Source organism: Ctenopharyngodon idella, chromosome 5 (assembly GCF_019924925.1).
Source record: "Ctenopharyngodon idella isolate HZGC_01 chromosome 5, HZGC01, whole genome shotgun sequence".
NCBI classification, from domain to species: domain Eukaryota; kingdom Metazoa; phylum Chordata; class Actinopteri; order Cypriniformes; family Xenocyprididae; genus Ctenopharyngodon; species Ctenopharyngodon idella.
In genome coordinates this window covers 23,003,358-23,023,009 of record NC_067224.1, presented here as the reverse complement: position 1 = coordinate 23,023,009, position 19,652 = coordinate 23,003,358, and the positions used below count along the sequence as shown (strand labels likewise).

The 19,652-nt window shown below is 38.5% G+C and overlaps 1 protein-coding gene across 1 annotated transcript; it reads right to left on the bottom strand.

Annotated features, from left to right (window-relative positions):
- Nucleotides 1–1,586: 1,586 nt before the first annotated feature.
- Nucleotides 1,587–17,168, bottom strand: gjd1a (gap junction protein delta 1a). The gene is made up of 2 exons (XM_051892817.1): nt 16,227–17,168; nt 1,587–3,736 (listed from the first exon to the last, which is right to left on the bottom strand). Exons 1-2 carry the CDS (start codon nt 16,295–16,297, stop codon nt 2,908–2,910), a joined length of 900 nt encoding a protein of 299 aa, XP_051748777.1. The 5' UTR covers nt 16,298–17,168; the 3' UTR covers nt 1,587–2,907.
- Nucleotides 17,169–19,652: the final 2,484 nt, after the last annotated feature.

Sequence of the window (19,652 nt, the reverse complement as noted above, 5' to 3'; positions counted from 1 at the left end):
AAGAAGAAGTGAAAACATGTAGAATGCAACAAGACTTTTCTGAATGGTTAGTTGCTTAATTTATGTAGCTGATGTGGGATATCTTAAAGTCATTAATTAGCATATTCTGTCATGATAATCTATGAATCGCTCATGTGGGAACTGTTGTAAGATCCTACAGAGCCAGAGAATATATACAGCATGAAGACAGAACAGGTATAGTTAGCTTAATTACGGTTATAACTTATGTTGTCATCTTGCTTTTATGACATGCTATTTCATTTGTGTTACTTACTATATTGCAATAACATGGCCTCATCCCTTTGTTGTGTGTTCTCGGGGGCGGGGTTTATGTAAATTTTAGAGTTAGTGATGTCACCAACCCGGGAAGAAGCTCGCTGTAGTCCCTACCAGCCGTTTGTTCGAGTTCTTAAAGAGAGAATTCTTTGAAAAGAATTATATCTCCCTTTGCTTTGAACTTTGAGCGTCGTAACTTTGCAGATGTTGTTTGTGCTCAAACAGCAACATTACACACTAACTAAAGTTAAAAAAGTGAAATCATAATGAACCACCAATTTAAAGGTAGATTTAGGGTTAGAATGATGTCTATGGAATGTCCCCATAAAGTTTTTTAGAATTCTGAGAATGGGCTACGATCACTTAAAAGAAAAAACTATAAATATGATAGAAGACCTATTTCCAAACATTTATTTAACAGTATTAATGATTTAAAATTGAAATAACTTTGAGGACAGCACTGATCCTGAATAAAACATAGCTGCAGTGCAAGATCATTTGTATTCCATATGAAGAGAGATGCCAGCAGCACAGACAATAGGAGCTATACTTAGCTTGTTTAACAGCTCTGACTCATTCCACATTAGTTAGCGACTATTACACTGTCTTATCTATACTCATTTTCATTTCATTTCAAATGTCTTAATTTAGCAGCTTCTCTCTTTACTGCTAATGATTCAGGTAAGATCATGGATTCATTTGGCTATTCATGGCTAACACTTTTCTTTCTATCCAACAATAAATTTGTATGCAAATTCTGAAATAAGAAATCCTGAATGTAAAAGCTAGATATGTGCATGAACTTCCCAAATTCATAGGCTGAGGTGGATTTTCTCATGTCAAAATTGAGCTGATGGAGAAATTCGTTTTTGATATTTTTACTGTTTGGAAATGCGTTTCCGCTGATTCTCACAACAAAAACGGCAACAGAAGAGGGTCCTTCAAATAAAGTGCATAGCTGATAAAAACATGTAACGTTGCACATTCTCTTAGTAATTCACTTAAAAATGTCAAACATTTAGATGGAAACCCAATTAGTGTCAGCCTATTTAGTGTGTGTTGATTTTCCAACTGGGTCAAAGTAAAACACACTCTCTTCATCTCTAGGTTTAAACTATCTATGCATCTATGCAGGTGATCCAGTGCTGTGTATATTGGTTTGAGAGAGTCTGTGATTTATGCTTTCACTGCCTTCATCCCTGCAATAATTGCAGTCCGGATAAAAACCCTCCAGCAGTATGCCCACTTGGATGGAAATACACGTATATCCACACACAAACAAGTAAAGAAGAACTCTTCATGGCACTATATTTCATTTATTTCTTTAATAGTTTATTCATTTATTTTTATGACATAAATTTATTTATAATTTATATATATTTTTATATATTATTGCTGCATTGGAGCCTTACTTGGTATAGACTCTCTCTGCCATTCCCATAGAGCTATAGATCTCCTCCCGCATGCTTCAGAATACACCTCAAAAATACTGGGTGCAAAAAAGAAACAGTCTGTTTCTATACACAGCTCGTAACACTATCTAGCCATTCTAATGATGCATCATAACATGCCTTTGTCTGGAAATGCCCATAGTATAAAATCACTATTTTTCTTGTTCATTACAGAACAAATGCAGATAAACAACACAATTATTGTTTTTTTTTTTCTGTTTTTTCTTTTTTCTTTTTCTTTCTTTCTTTTCTTTTTGGCAATCAATGTGTACTTCTCTTTAAATAATTGCAAAAGCTACACTTCAGTGTGTGAAATACATGGATGTTGCAATATCAATATTCTAAGATATGTACAGTAATGATTGGGGGGCTGGTGAAACAGAGGAATTTGGACTGAGGACTGTGGTGTGTCAGTGTTGATTTTTGCGGATGGAGTCTCTTATGGCCCTCCAGCAAATGTGGGGGTAGCTTATCAGAAGATGAATGTTCGTTTTCTCTTCTTGCCTTGTATACTTGATAGCTATATCTATAAAACTATGCAGAAAGAGACAGAGAAAGAAGAAAGAAAGAAATGAAATGAAAGAAAGCAATTGGGGGAGAGGCGTAGAGGAGTTTGTGCTGAGGTACATTTTTATACTCTTTTGTTTGTCCTCCTTTTTTCTCTTTCTGGCTGTTCAAAATGTGAGGGATGTCTCAGCATTGACCCTAGAGAAAATTGTTTATATTTTACAATGCTTCTGAGTCACATGCTGAACATTCCCTCCATCTTTTTCTGTTTCTATCTCTTTTGACATTGAGCAACTCAATTTTGTTTCTTAAATTTCTCTTTTTCTGTTGGAAGACTTTTGTTGTTCAGCGGGGCTCAGGGATATCAGTATGTGTGCGTGTGTATGTTTGCGGTGTAAATGTGTTTGTGTACCAAGTATGAGCCCTTGTTCTGTTCTCAAGCGCTCATCATAAAGTCTGAAAAAGCAGTTTTATTGTCCATAAAGTTTAGAATCCCAAATCTGATTTTCTACAGTCCTCACTGGTTCATTTGCTTTTTTTATTTTCACCCTACCCCTCTCTCACCCTGTCCGATCTATGCATAAAATTAGCAGTGTCAAGTCTGCAGCACAGGGCGTGGCCGTCGCCTTACCAGCCACTCCCAACCTCGTCTAAGCCCCTCCCCTATTCGCTGTCAGACATAGGCCGATTCGCTAGACTGGGTGCGGCCCAGGTTGGGCACAGATGAGAGGTGGGAAACATCCTTTTTCCGGATCTCACAAATGGACTTTCTGCGAGCCTGGACACCACGGATTGCCGCCTTAATCTTCCGCCAGCCCAGATGGTTGAGCTCTGCCAAGTTTAGGACCACGCAGATCCCGCTAACAGCAAACATAAACACCAGGAAAACTGTCTTCTCCGTGGGACGTGACACATAGCATTCGACCTCCTTCACGCAGGGGTAGCGATCACACTCAAACATGGCGGGAACGTTGAATCCATACAGGAAATACTGGCCAGCTAGAAAGCCAATTTCCAGAACGTTCCGGAACACCACCTGTATGACGTAAAAACGGGAGATGCCCTCCTGTTGACGAATCTTGGCACTTTTGGAGTACGTGACCCCCTGCGGAATGTTAGGAATGTCTTTTAAATCCAGACAGTCGCGGTCATCTTTGCTTTCCGGGTGCACCAGGATACCATTGATGTTGCGAAGCTTGCGGCTCGGTCCATGTCCATGGTCGATGTACGGGCCGTGCAGGAGGGTGTAACTGCGATCTTTGTGCTTGGCAGACTGGTGCACTGAGTAAGTGATAAAACAGAGGCTGGGCGTGCACACCAAGATGATCTGGAAAACCCAGTAACGGATATGGGAGATGGGGAAGGCTTTGTCGTAGCAGGCCTGGTTGCAACCTGGCTGCAGCGTGTTACAGATAAACATAATCTGTTCGTCCTCATACACCTTCTCTCCCACTATACCCACAATCAGGATCCGGAATATCACCACCACTGTCAGCAGGATCCTTTGGGGGAGAGAAAGGAAGTGACAGAAAGAGGCAAGGAAGAGAAAGGCAATGGTAGAAACAGGATTGAAGAGAGAAAGGAAGAAAAGTGAAAAGATAAAAAAGGATTAGTGTTCATTTTTTTCATTTTGAAGAAGACTGACAAATAGCACACTGTTAAATTGTTTTTCTCCCTCTATCTATCAAAAGCAGACACACATGCACAAAACATGACAAAATAATGAGTAATTGCTGTAAGAAGCAGAGGTAAACAGGTATTTAGCATTTCTAAATTACCTGCTACTGATTTAAAGCTGAAATGTTTCATTTTTTAAGTTAAAAAACATTTGTCTATTTCAGCTTAATATAGAATAAAAATTTAAACCATTCCTATATTTCCTAAAAAAAAGTTTAAACCGTTCAGAATTTTTTTAATTAGACCAGCCCGACATTGTAACACTGGTTCAACCAGTGGTGTGAGACTATCTGTTTGTACAACCAATGGAAGATGGGTAAACCTGTTTGAAAAAATTCACTAGGTGTGATCGAATTCATGTGGTGTGTTTGAATTCAAGCAGTACATGTTGATTTGAAATTTTGTCCGATTTGAGACAGCACTGACGCCATGGCTAGACTCACCGGTAACAACAATGACATTTGATGAACACATTGAATTATGTTTATTCTGATTGCTTCAGTTCCGCTAAGGGCAAGCTTACACTACAGGACTGTAAGACTAGCTGAATTGCTGTGGTGCTCATATACTACACTAAACAAGTTTTCTTGTCATCTGTCATCATCTTGTCATAGCAGCGCAAATACTACACAAGACGACGCTGATGAGGTGCACAAACTACAAGATATTTGGTCAAGACAAGAGGCAGTCCTAATCAAAAAAAAAAAAAATTCTCACATAAATTCATACATGATTACAAGATTTTTCCGTTTATACCATCTGCACTTGACTGGATTAGGTCCACCTTGTCGTTGCATTGCACACCCTACAAGATCACGTGGCGATAATATCAAACAGGTTTGAAAATATTGCAGTGTCTGTGACTGCTCGAGACTGCTCAGATCACGTCACTGACCTGCTCATACTTAACGAGCATCGGCGACTGCAACGAGCACCGATTTGGCCATGATCCAGGGGTTTGGTCACAGACCTTGGAAATCTATCTGCAACAGCAAAATTCAAATTTGGGTATCTGCAGGTTGGAGTAATGTGCGTGCCGAAAGGTCTCGAAAGCTATCTGTCAGGGTGTGGGGTGGGATTAGGGATTAGTTTCTGTTGTAGCAATTTACCTTTTGGCCTGCCCCCTTTCAGCACAGCCATTACTCTGACCTGCAGCTATCCCCATCTTGCAAAATCCAGTCAAAATTTGTGCAATGTGACACAAATCCTTGTTTTCATAAAAGTAAAAAATCTTGTGAGCCTAATGTTATATTGTGTAGGGATTATCAAAATAAAATACTACATCTTATCCACTTCTTCTGTGATAAAGAAAGCAACACAGTGTGAGCGGAAAAGTGTCCTAATTGACGGCTGCCCTCGGTAGAAATCGCGTTCCGGGGGGTGGGAGAAATGGGAACGCAGGGGCACCGCGATGTGACCGCAAAGGGCACTTTCACGATCAAAGGGGCAGGGGCTCAGGCCCCCTCTGATCCCCCCCCCCACCCCCTGTGCACGCCACTGACTGAAAATATCTGTGTAGGCCATTCAAGAACACCTTTCATGTTTCAGCATTCATTCATTTGTGTGTGTGTGTGTGTGTGTGTGAAGGCATATGTTTCATGATGATGATAACTGGCATACTGCATCAAGACCATTAGAGTTTGTGTTGGACTGTGCATGTATGCATTTCTATCCCCATCTCTGCTCTCTTATCAGCTTTTTGTAAGTTTAAATCTGTACTCAGTGGAATAATAAATGGAGAAACATACACACAAATCTAGACACAAAAATACTCATCCAATCATAGTGACAGATAAGAACAGAGCAGATGTGCGTGATCAAAGTTCAGTCCCACAATCACACATGCAGCATACTAATGTGACATATAACACACAGCGTGAGTGTCCTGATGAGAAGTACAACACCTTGAAGCTTTACGCATAGCCTGGTCTCCTGTGAGTGTGCCATTTAGAGCGAAACATCTCCACCCTTCTGTCTCACGCACACTCTCTCTCTCTCAACAGATGCAGCTTGAGCACACAAATTGTCCTCAGTCTGTCTAACTCTCATCCTCGCACACACCTACACACACACACAAATGCACACACACTTGTGCTGAGACCGTCCTTCACTCACAATAACCTTGCTCTAGAACCAGCCATGACGTTATTACATTGCAGGGTGGTCTTGATGCATGCGAACATACATTTTCTTTCACACACACACACACACACATTGTGAGAGCTAGTACATATATTTTACATTCAGTATTGTGTACTTAATTTAGGCCCTATCAGATGTGTTAAGCTACTAATGCTGCAACAATGGCATTTTCTGTTCATCCTTAAAGAATGATTCATATAGCCCTCAGTCCGAGTCCCTCAGCTTATTTTTAGCATATTGGATAGTGTAGCTTAGTGGTTGAAGATCTGGGTTGGTAAAAAAAAAAAAAAAAGGTTGTATGGGGCAATGCTTGAATTATAACCAGTATGTGTCCTTGAGCAAGTTTCTCTACAGAGACTGTCCTTGTAACTTAACGTGCCATTCTACAGTGAAGTTTCATTAAATTTGTAGAAACAATGTGCACCAGCCTTATAAATAAACGATTATTCTACATCATTGTGATTCAATTGGCACATTAAGATGTACAAGATATACATATTCACTAATGTTTAAGTTTGGGGTTGGTAAGATTTTCTAATGTTTTTGAAAAAAGTCTAAAAAATGTAATATTTTTGTGGAAACGTAATAGTGTTTTTTTTTTTTTTCATGATTCTTGGATGAATAGAAAGTTTAAAATAACTGCATTTATTTTAAATAAAAATCATTTGTAACATCTTTTTAACTTTTTAACAGTTTTAACTCCCCCAGTGACCGCAAACTTTTGAATGATACTATATTTTACAAGATGGCACACTCAAGAAAAAGAGAGTGATGAAGGCAAACAGGTTTAAGTTTCTAGTCTCAAGCACAGGTTCCTCCTCCTGGACTTAGTGGTGAAAGAGATCACAATTCATTTTCAGAATTACCTCAGCAAAGCTATTTATACATTACTAGCATTGTGATGGGCAGTCAACGCTAAATGTTAAGAAATAGAGCACAACAGACCAGTTTTGATATTTGTGCATATTTGAATATTCTGAAATTTAATTTGAACAAATAAAGGTTTATAATGTAATTAATTTATAATGTAATATGATTCATTCTGGAGCTGGTTGATTTGGTTTTTTGAAATCGCTCTAGAGAAAATGAATGTGAAAATAATAATGAGAAATAATTTGTGCTCTGAGTCTGAATCAGAAAGGCTAATGTTAGCACAGTGCTGTCTAGTTGGTTTTAATGGACATATGGTGAACATTTGCGCTGCGCTAAGTAGGACAGTTATGACTCTTGATCAAAGTCAATGACACTTTACTGTATAATAGCAAGAGATGTTTCTCAGTTCAAACGGCAGATGGTGTAACCTTTATATAACAATTATAATAATTACATTAGGATAAAAAAATATCTAATTTAACTGTATCAATGGCTAACGGCCCTGGTGGGTCTTTAAATTAGCAGCACATCCCCCACTCCCTGCTGCCGTTACTATAGTAACCACATAGTGAACCACTCAGCACTCTGCACTGTACCAGAGAGAGAGAGAGAGAGAGAGAGAGAGAGAGAGAGCAATAAGGAGGGAGGGAGGAATGATTGATGGAATATTGGGAAAGAGAGAAAAAGAGAGCAAGTAAGCGTAGCAAGGGCACAGGGCAGGCACAAACCTACATACCAAGAAAGAGAGGAAAAATTAGTGTGGAAATAGGGGGTGGAGAAAAACACATAGGGATGGAGAAAGACATCTCAAGGTGAACTAAAGAGAGAGAAAGAAAGAGCTTGAATATGATGAGAAAAGGAAGGAGGGAAGAAGAGAGACAGATGGGCAGAGGCAGACTAGAGAAGCAACTAGACAAATAGACAGATACGGAGAGACAGATGGAGAGAGACGACTGAGAGCATGTACTGAGAAACAACATATTTATGAAATAAAACACACTGAAGGACTCATTTTACAGCACCTGGTGTGTGTGTGTGTGTGTGTGTGTGTGTGTGTGTGGACACAAATTTGTATAATGAAATGGGTATTACACTGGTATTACGACGTAAACATGAAATATGAGGACATTTCATGAGTCCTCATATTTAAAATAGCTTTAAAAACATACTAAACAATGTTTTATTAAAAATGTAAAAATGCAGAATGTTTTCTGTGATGGGTAGGTTTAGGGGTAATGGTAGTGTAGGGGGAGAGAATGTACAGTTTGTACAGTATAAAAACCATTACATCTATGGAATGTCCTCACTTTGATAGCAAAACAAACCTGTGTGTGTGTGTGTGTGTGTGTGTGTGTGTGTGTGTGTGTGACTAGCAGCTGGAAATGTGTACGGTACATGTTCAGACATTAAACTGTCAAGCTTTCTGTGCTTTTGTTGTTTTTAAAGACATACAAACCTTTAAACACATTTTGTAATGCCATATATGTGTTTTTTTTTTCTTTCAATTACAAAAAGTTTTCAAGTACAAATATCTAAATATTCTAAAACATTTACCTGAGATGCAAAATGTCTTAAAATATTACGTCTTGTTTTCTGAAAAAATTAAGTAAGTTTTAGCTTAAAGCAGGGGTTCCCAAACACATTCCTGGAGCCTCCCCAGTACTGCACATTGTCTCCATTGTCTGACACACCCATTTCAGGTCTTGGAGTCTCGACTAATAAGCTGATGATCTGAATCAGGTGTGTTTGATTAAGGAGACATGGAAAACATGCAGTGTTGGGGAGGCTCCAGGAATGTGTTAGTGAACCACTGGCTTAAAGGGTTAGTTCACCCAAAAATAAAATTTTTGTCATTAAGTACTCACCCTCATGTTGTCCCAAACCCGTAAGACCTTTGTTTGTCTTCGGAACACAAATTAAGATATTTTTGATGAAATCCGAGGGGTATACTGAGCCTGCATTCAGGCATACATAAACACTGAAGCTCTGCAATGAAAATAGGGTAGCAGTATGACAGGAGACAGATGAATTTGTTGAATAAAGTCGTTATTTTTGTTTTGTTTTTGCACACAAAAAGTATTCTCATCGCTTCATAATATTAAGGTTAAACCACTGTAGTCACGTTTACTATTTTATCGATGTCTTTAATACCTTTCTGGACCTCAAAAGGTGCAATGAAGTTGCTGCCTATGTGTGGATCAGATACCCTCGGATTTCATCAAACATTTCTTAATTTGTGTTCCAAAGACAAACGAAGGTCTTACGGGTTTGGGACAACATGAGGGTGAGTAATTAATGACAGAAATTTCATTTTTGGGTGAACTAACCCTTTAAAAGAAGAAAAAATATATGCCTATATATATATATATATAAACAAGACAAAAATAGTGAGTAAGAAAATAACTTTTTGCGGTGCACATGCAAACAAAAGAGAACACACATTCACATACAGTAAGAATAGTATAGAAGTATTCTCTTTCCCAAGTAGGTCTATACTGACACACACACACACACACACACAAAGAACAACAAGTTTTATAGGAGTGAAATAACACTCCAAAAGTTTTGTATTTATTTTTATGTATCAGAAAGAACAAGGAAAGTTTACTAAAACTAACAGCATCTTGCAGGTTATCTATCATTCATGAACTTCGAGAGCTTTTCAGTAATTTTCAGCTCACATTCTCTGTGTCTCTTTCCATCTTCTCTCTTTCTCCACATCAAAACACACATTTGCTCTTCAGATAAACAATGTCCCTGGTAAGAAAGCATTTACTTACAACAGCCATGTATTTATAGCTGACCATCTCATCTTATTTTATACAGCTGACCTGTGTCATGCGTCCCAGTGCCCCTGCCTCTCCACAGATAGAGCTCTGAAGAAGTGCCATGTGTGCGGAACTTGTATGCTTTTCTCATTTATTTTCATGCAACAATTAATCATACACATATAGAGACTAACACATATATACTGAGGACATCAAAATGAGGACATCATAGACTTCTTTTGTTTTTATAAAAAGCTAATTGTTACTGATTTTCCAAATGCGGGCATCCTCAAATGCCCTCAAAGAGAGATTTTATCATATTTAAATAACTGCTGTAGACACACATGTCTCCAAAGGATAGCTAAATAAACCCAAAACACACACACACTTATTCAAACATAGAAAACGAGGACACCGGGACAGATATGTGTTTGCAAATGACTAGCACTCTAGAGATTTACCTCATATGCTCTCTATCTCTTCCACTAACTCTCTCACTCTCTTTCTTCTCCTCTGCGTCTCCTCTGTGTCAATAAAGACTTCCTACTTCAAACAAGTTTCAACTAGTAATGCCCTACATCCTTAGTGAAAAAAGACATGGAATGCAGAAAAAAATAATAAATTCTCGAGAGACAAATCCTACTAAATAGATGAAAGGATGAGAAAATGTGGGGTAATGTTATATGTACGTGTGGACTATGACTTCAGAAAACAATTTGTACACAGACTTTATCAAAGCGTTCTGATCTACACACTCACAATGCCTGTATGTGTGTGTGTGGTATGATAAGAGAGAATGAAGGGCTGCGAAATGATAGTATTCACTTTTAAATAGTGTTACTGTAGCTTAATCAGTAGAGTGTGGAGCTAAAAACAGCAAGGCCATTGGTTAAATTTCCAAGGAATGTATGAATTTTGGGTAACACTTTAGAATATTGTTCATTAATGAATAACCACACAGGAACAAATGAGAAACACAATGTTAACATTCTAGTAACTACTATAACTAACACGAAACTCTGTTATTAGTAGCCTAAGTAATAGCGCTCAGTTGAACTACAATATACAGATTCATAATTAATGTGAATAATGCATGATGTAGATCATGGACCCACTATAGGAATGACTCAAGTATTACCAAAACCTTCAGAAGGAATTACTAGTTATTTGGATCAGTATTCTAAAGTGAAAAACATGATAACTCTTTATAATGACTGAAATAATTGTAAGCTTTTGAGGTTTTTGTAAGGTTAAAAATAGTAGTTAGCTACTGATTAGCTAATAGTGAAAAGTTACTAGAATTTTAATATTGTGTTACTCATTTTTTCTAAAGCCACGTTCACAGTCAGTTTTTGGGATTGACAACCGCATTTACTTAGGCCTACAGGTGTGAGTTTTGAACTGTCTCGTTCACACAGCAACTTACAGTAGCGTCTGGAACACTGTCTGTATGAACGTGCAACGAGAGTCAAGCACATATTCTCTTACTAGTAACCATAACGACAATGACCAACGTAATATCAAAGATGGCGACGTCCATAAAACTGAAAAGTATTATCACTTTTGACATGACAAGAGACTAACTGAACCGCGAGTTCATCCAACAAAACTTCATTAAGCAACAGCAGCATGTAAACACGCGCCAGCCGGAGTCTTTAAGTGTTGCACTCGCGTGTAACGTTCTTTGCGACGTCTCGCGCATGACACAGCGTTTGAATTTGGAAAAGAAACACAAAACCGACTGGAGCCGCTCTGGTGGAGAACAGAACAGAACAGACTGGATCTAACAACTTAAGATGACGCACAGTTCATATCTCTGTCGCAGTAAGTTACAGAAAGCGAAACCACACACAAAACACCTTAAAGGGTTAGTTCACCCAAAAATGAAAATTCTGTTATTTATTACTCACGCTCATGCCGTTCCAGACCCGTAAGACCTTCGTTAATCTTCGGAACGCAAATTGAGATATTTTTGTTGAAATCCGATGGCTCCATGAGGCCTCCATAGGGAGCAATGACATTTCCTCTCTCAAGATCCATAAAGGTACTAAAAAGATATTTAAATCAGTTCATGTGAGTACAGTGGTTCAATATTAATATTATAAAGCGACGAGAATATTTTTGGTGCGCCAAAAAAAACAAAATAACAAATTATTTAGTGATGGGCGATTTCAAAACACTGCTTCAGGAAGATTCGGAGTGTAATGAATCAGCGTGTCGAATCAGAGGTTCGAAGCGCCAAAGTCACGTGATTTCAGCAGTTTGGCGGTTTGACACACGATCCGAATCATCATTCGACATCACTAAATAAGTTGTTATTTTGTTTTTTTTGGCGCACCAAAAATATTCTCGTCGCTTTATAATATTAATATTGAACCACTGTACTCACATGAACCGATTTAAATATGTTTTTAGTACCTTTATGGATCTTGAGAGAGGAAATGTCATTGCTCCCTATGTAGGCCTCACGGAGCCATCGGATTTAAACAAAAATATCTTAATTTGTGTTCCGAAGATCAACAAAGGTCTTACGGGTGTAAAACGGCACGAGGGTGAGTAATTAATGACAGAATTTTCATTTTTGGGTGAACTAACCCTTTAACAGAGCGGCTCTCTCGCACTGTATGACGTGACACACTAGTTGTCCAGTACGGTTCCGTTCATACAGCGCAAATATTCTGAGAATGCGGTTGTGAGTCCTGAAAATTATTAAATACTTGACTATATACTTGACTCTCGTTGCACATTCATACAGACAGTGTTCGAGATGCTACTGTAAGCTGCTCTGTGAACGGGACATTTAGAGACTCACACCTGTAAGTAAAAGCAGTTGTCAAAACGTACAGTGTGAACGTGGCTTATGTCATCTGCTGATTTGGTGCTCAAGAAAGATTGACATTATAATTATCAATGTTGAAAAATGTTGTGCTGCTTAATTTAGTTATATTTGCAATGGTGTTTTTTTTTTTTTTCAGGATTCTTTAATGAATAGAAAGTTCAAAAGAACAGCATGTATTGTGATTTTTTGTAACATTATAAATGTCACTTTTGATTCATTTATGTCCTTCCAGAATTAAAAAAAACTCTTGCTGACCCTAAGCTTTTAAATGGTATTATATGTACACAAATACTACAAGTTTTAATTTAGGAATGGGTTTAATGATAGATTGCTAAGTAATTAATGTAGGAGCTAATGCTAATGTTAGAGATATGGGGCTTGTTTATTTCGCTCTCTCTAGCACATTACTCTCTGTACTTCCATCTCACAGGTGCCGCCTATTCATCTGCATTTGCACAGGATGTGTGTGCGTGTGTGGCAAGAGATTATGAAAGATCGAGAGACTGATGATTCTATATTTAATCTGTGAAAGAATATTAGTAGATTTCAGCACGGATATAGCCACTGACTATAGAATGCAGAGATGTGTTATAGTAATAACATGCAAAGAGAGAGAGAGAGTGTGTGTGGTTCAGGTATGTCCCCTCAATGATAGTTATACCAGAAATTCTTGTGGGGAAAATTTTTGTTCACCATGAGGAAAACATCTTATAAAAAATAAGCTACTAAGTGATGTTTTTTGAATATGTAAAAATGCAGAAAGTTTTCTGTGATGGGTAGGATATAGGGTTAGGGGATTGAATATACAGTTTGTACAATATAAAAACCATGTATGGAATGTCCTTATAAAACATGGAGACCCAATGTGTGTGTGTGTGTGCGTGCGTGCGTGTGTGTGTGTGTGTGTGTTGACCCAAACGTTCTCCTGACCAGACAGTAAATGGTGAACGGTATAGATTACAATGTTTTGACCACTCAAAACAACGGCGGAAAGAAAACATTGACTGGTTGAAACTACAACAGATCATCTATCAATTGCAAGCACACACATACAACCGCACATACAAGTGTTTTTGCTAGGATTAGCTTGGTACAGACAGATCAAACTGCTCAGCACCATTTAGACTCTCTCCCTGCGAGAAAGAGAATAGGCTGTGTGTGTGTGTGTGTGTGTGTGTGTGTGTGTGTGTGTGTGTGTCAATACTCATAAAGCCTGGGACTGAGTGTATCTGAGCTGCAGTGTGTTTGTCTTAATGTGTGTTCTGAGGGAGGGAGGGATTGCAGCAGCTGATGAATGATAGTAAAGGCTTTATTCATCTGTTCATTCATTTATTCATTCTGTCGCTATGATTCTGGCCTCAAGTGCTTGATCAGACCTCAAAGGAACAGAGCTGATTACCTCACACTGAGACACACATATATCAGCAGACACGTGTTTTCAACAACACAACACAGCCATGCAGATTCCAAAACAGCACCAGCTTTTGAAAAATTAAGTGATTTTGTGTGCATTTGCATCAGTCTATATGTATATGTGGGTCAGGTTTTGCCTAAACATTCTCTTAGATGAAAAGGTTCTATATAGAACATTAAAGGGTTCTGTCAGGCGATTCATATATAGAACCTTTTAGGGGTTTCCACATTAGAATATTTCATAAATTTCTTTTTAATTAATTAATTTAGTTTTAATTCAATTTTAACTACAATTTATGAATTAAACAGCTCGTAAATATACTGTATCACTAGAAAAAATTGAAATAACCTGTTAAACATGAAAGTATTTTGCAATCATTTAAGACATTTCTCCTTTTTGGCTTAAAGGGTTCTTTAAAATTGAGTCAAAAACCCTAGAGTGCAGCTAGTGGTGAAAAAAAAAATCACTTAATAAACCCACTATATAATGTCTTAATGAAAATTTAAACATGCAGAAAGGTGTTTATAATGGTTAGGTTTAAGGTTAGAGGATAGAAAACAATAGAGTCAATAGAAAGTTCTCACCCTGATAGAATAATGGCTGTATGTCTGTGTGTGCCTTTCCCTCACATTAAGTGTTGCATTATATATGAAACAGTTAACTAACCTCAGACAGGCCCACATTAAGGATTCATTAAATGAAGGCAAGTCTGCTTTCCATTATGTGTCAGATGTTTTGTGATCGATTGATGTGAAGTGACTGACTGCTGGTTAAAGCAGTGCTGGACTGATGGAAGTTTATTACATCACTTGAAGTGAAATCAGTACTCTTTTACAGGCTGAAGTTTCATTAAATGAAAAACACCAAAAACATCTAATGAGAAGCTAACGTATTTACTGAGTAGGAAAAGTACAAGACTTAATAAATAAATACCCTCATATAACAATGAAGTTAATACATAACAGAAGATGTTGACGAGCCAGATGGGATGCCCAATGAATTGTCATTGGAGTGAGTAAAGTGTCTGTTTATGTATCCTTGTGTTGTAACATGTAATTGACTAGATATGAACGTTCTTCTAAAAAAACAGAGAATTTTATTTTCAGTGTGCGTCTGCGTGAAATATATAAACTTGAGTGTCCTGCACACACTCACTTACATGCCCTCTGTGCCACAACCCACACATACACACACATCCTCTCACAGACAGGAGAAGGACGTGCCCTTGATGTGAGGCTACCTGCAGTTAAGGTTAATAAGCACAGCAGAGAGTAGTGCTTACTCAATTCTGACACACACACACATACGCACACAAACACAAAGGTGCAAATTTTAAGCTCCCAATCTCAACATGCCTTCATGACACACATGGTTAGTGTGGGTGGGTGCATGTTTGTGTGTTAATGGGAGTGTAATGTTCTTCCTAGACATTTTCAATATGCTTTGTATCAACCATTCATTTTCTGCAGCCATATTTGAAATCTCTCTATTAATAGAAAATCTCTTGTTCTGAGTCTTTAAGGCCCATAATGCAGCCTATTGATTACTGACAATTTACTCATGCATCAAAGAGAGAGACGGACAGGAATGTATAGGCTACAGTTTAAAATCACTAAGATTTTTTTTTTTTTTTTGTATTTATTTCTTTAAGAAGTCTCTGTTACCCGCCAAGGATGCATTTATTTGATCAAACATAAAACAAATGAAATATGAAATATTATTACAATTTAAAATAACTGTTTTCTATTGTAATGTATTTTAAAATGTAATTTATTCCTGCGATCAAAGCTGAATTTTCAGCATCATTACTCCAGACTTCAGTGTCACATGATCCTTCAGAAATCATTCTAATATACTGATTTGCTGCTCAAGAAACATTTATTTTTATTATCAATGTTGAAAACAGTTGCTCTGCTTAATATTTTTGTAAAAAAAATGTGATGCATCTTTTTTAGGATTCTTTGATGTCCAAAAGAACAGGATTTATTTGAAATAGGTTTTTTGTAACAATGTAAAAGTCTTTACTGTCACTTGATTTGATCAATTTAATGCATCTTTGCTGAATTAAAGAATTTTTATAGATAGATAGATAGATAGATAGAACTTGTTAAAATGTTCACAAAATGTATTTAATTAATATTCACCTATATGGACTGCGTTTACTAATGTGAACAAATTGAATCTTAATACATAAAGTGCTATGAGAATATTTGTATTGCACACTCCCCACACATGCACAGTCCTTGTGTGAGGTGTGTGTGCTGCACTACAGCTCTTACCTGCCGATCATAGTAGAGTGCTGCTGTACCGCAGCCTCCAGCAATCTCTCCAGTATAGTCCACTCGCCCATGATGCCGTGCTTTTTACTCTCACTCCGCCTCTGACCTTCAGCCTGAAGTGTCACAACCTCTGCCCTCGGCAACTCTTCCAGTGTCCCTCTGTTGACCTTTGAACGGATATTTCGGGCTCCTCTTGAAAGCCGCAGCTGTGTGCGTTTGTGCGTGCGAGCGTCTGTGTGTGTGTATGTGTGTGTCAGGGTAGCGCTCTAGTGCGGAGATGAGCTAGTGTAGCATCTGCAGCAGAAAATCTGATGATGCTGAGGCACAGAGACTTCAACCATACTGCATCTCTCGGTCTCTCACACACACACTGTCCACATTCACTGCTTTATCTCTCTCTCTCAGGCTGCAGGACACCCTACCTGCTCTTGCATCGTACCCTGTGCTACAAATACACACTCTCTACACCTATCTGACCTTTTCTACCACATGCACACTTAACTCAAGCTCACACACATTCACTCACTTGACGGTCACTGCAGACTCTCTTTTGCCATTAGTTGAACTGAACGCTAAAGGAACACACATGCAGGAGCGCACGGATGAAGATGCAACTCTCTGAATCTCATAGCAACGCCTGAGCGCACCCTCGCACACACACACACACACACACACACTATCGCCTGTGCTCCAGTGTGTGGTGGCAGCAGCAGCAGCAGCAGATGAGGATCGTCAAGGTTACGTCCGGTTGAGTGATGAGCTCGTGGTCATGTCTGCGGTTCAGTCTTCCTCAAACCTCAGCCTCTCTTCTCTCTTTCTCGTTCGTTCGCTCGCTCTCTCTCCCCTCACCTTCCCCGTTCCTTTCGTCTTTGTGCTGCACTGCTGTTGCTGCTGATGATACCTTTCCCTCTGCTCCTCCTCCTCCACTCTCTCTCTCTTTCCCTCTGTCACATGCCGTAAGCATGCCACCCACCCTCCCTTCATCCCGGACCTGCTCTCCTCTCCCCTCCCCTCTTCTTTCTCTCATTCTCCTCTGCTCTGCTGACTGTTTGACTTGTGCTGCTGTTCAGGTTTATCTGTGCTGCAGGAGCGAAACCTTGTGCACTCATCTCTCATTTTGTCCCTCACCATGTACACATTAATAATAACGACACATCTGCACTTTCAGGAACTTTTTTTCGAATTAGGCTTGTATTTAGAGTCAAAAGACTATTATTGGGGAATTGTGATTTTGCACTGCCTAACCCCACCTCTCTTCTTCTATTATTTTGGTCAGCTTTTCTGTTCTTCATCCTTTTTCTTCCTGTCATCTATATCCAAGCCCCAGTGGGTATCACACGGCTCAGGGTTATTGAAGCACATTTTAGGTTAATATGTAATTAAAGTAAGGGATAATGTAATGCAAAATGTATTTGAGCTGCAAATGTTTTATCATTTTACCTGTATGTTATCTTCAGGTTCTGCTACAAAAACTACAGAATAATTTGATGAGCAACAAAATGAACATTACAGCAACATTACAGTAATATTAACGAAAAAGTCCTTTGAGGTGATTGTCACTACAATCAATAATTGAGACACAAGATGGCGGCAGTTGTGTTTGTATGAAACAGAACAGGGCACAATGTGATACGAAAGACATGAACGTAGTGCCTTTTTCAGATATCCGGAAGAGCAGTTCATATATATATATATATAATTACCATGAATGAAGCAGAATATTTGGAAACATCTGACCATTGAATGCTGGGATTTGCCAGTCAGAATACAGCATTTCAATAAACATTATTTTAAAGGGATAGTTCACCCAAAAATGAAATTTCTGTCATTAATTACTCACCCTCATATTGTTCCAAACCCGCAAGACCTTTTTTCATCTTCGGAACACAAATTAAGATAATTTTGATAAAATATGGTTGTTTTTTTATCTCCCATAGAAAGCAATGAAATTACCACATTCAAGGCCCAGAGAAGTAGACATCGTTAAAATAGTCAACCTTAATGTTATGAAGCGACGAGAATACTTTTTGTGCGCAAAAACAAAACAAAATAACAGCTTTATTCAACAATTTCTTCTCTACCCTGTCAGTCTGCTACGCAGTTGATGCAGTGCAGCGCTTCCGTGTTTACGTTCGAACGCCGGTTCAGTATTGGCCGACGCTGTTCACGTGAGCACAGTGATGCATGCGCGTGATGCTGACGCAGGAGCCGGCCAATACGGAGTCAGGGTTCTGATATTGAACACAGAAGCATTGCAATGTGTCTTCAACGTAAACTGCGTAGCAGACTGACAGGGTAGACAGGAAATTGTTGAATAAAGTTATTATTTTTGTTTTGTTTTTGCTCACAAAAAGTATTCTCGTCGCTTCATAACATTAAGGTTGAACCACTGTAGTCACTTTGACTATTTTAACGATGTCTTTACTACATCTCTGGACCTTGAATGATGGTAATTACGTTGCTCTCTGTGAGAGATCAAAAAGCTCGGATTTTATCAAAAATATCTTCATTTGTGTTTCGAAGATGAACGAAGGTCTTACAGGTGTGGAACGACATGAGGGTGAGTAATTAATGACAGAAATTTCATTTTTGGGTGAACTAACCCTTTAACATAATATAGTAATGTTGGCAACAAAACAGTTTTGATGACTTCCATTGTATGGACAAAATACTCTGAGACATTTCTCAAAATATCTTCTTTTATGTTCCACTGAAGACAGAAAAACAGGATCAGAATTGAGGGTCAGAATTTTCATTTTTGGGTGAACAATCCCTTTTAAGTTAAACATTGCAGGCTATTACTTTTTACATTGTAAAGTGATAGCTATTTCTTGTTATATTATTTAGGAGAATAGCTGCATGTTCTAGATTATCCCATTTCTGGAGCATGCACCCACATATTTAAAAGACTGGCTCCATCACTGCCTGTCATGCACTTATATTTCATTCAGTTCATTTTCTTATGTCTCCCATCTCTCTCTCTTTCCTTATTCCTTGCACTGCCCATCACTGTGGCCACATGACTCTGAGTGCTGCATTTATTTGATTAATATTTTGGGTTAATTCCCTCCCCTCCCCCCTCCCCTCCTCCTGCACGTTCCCTCATTTCACCTCTGCCATGTGACTCAGAGACTGGGGTGTGAAGTCAGGGGGAAAGGGAAAGAAAATGATTTAACCAACATTTAAAGGCTTGATGTCCAATCCATTTTAATAGAGCACCTACTACAATTAATATGAATGTGTATTTGTAAGGCTCTCAGTACCTACTGTGTGATGACTGATGCAGTTATACTGTGTGCAGGCATGTGTGTGTGTGTGTGTATGTGTGTGTGTGTGTCTCAGTGTCATGGTAACATTGTGTATAATTACATTAGTCTTGTACTGCACAGAGAGAGGAGAGGAGTTCACTATCCACATAAGCAAGCA

Excerpts from the sequence above, each read along its gene's own strand:
- gjd1a (XM_051892817.1), bottom strand. The coding sequence starts at position 16,297 with ATGGGCGAGTGGACTATACTGGAGAGATTGCTGGAGGCTGCGGTACAG. Across the intron at positions 3,737-16,226 it reads CACTCTACTATGATCGGCAG|GATCCTGCTGACAGTGGTGG; the intron begins GTAAGAGCTGTA and ends TCTCCCCCAAAG.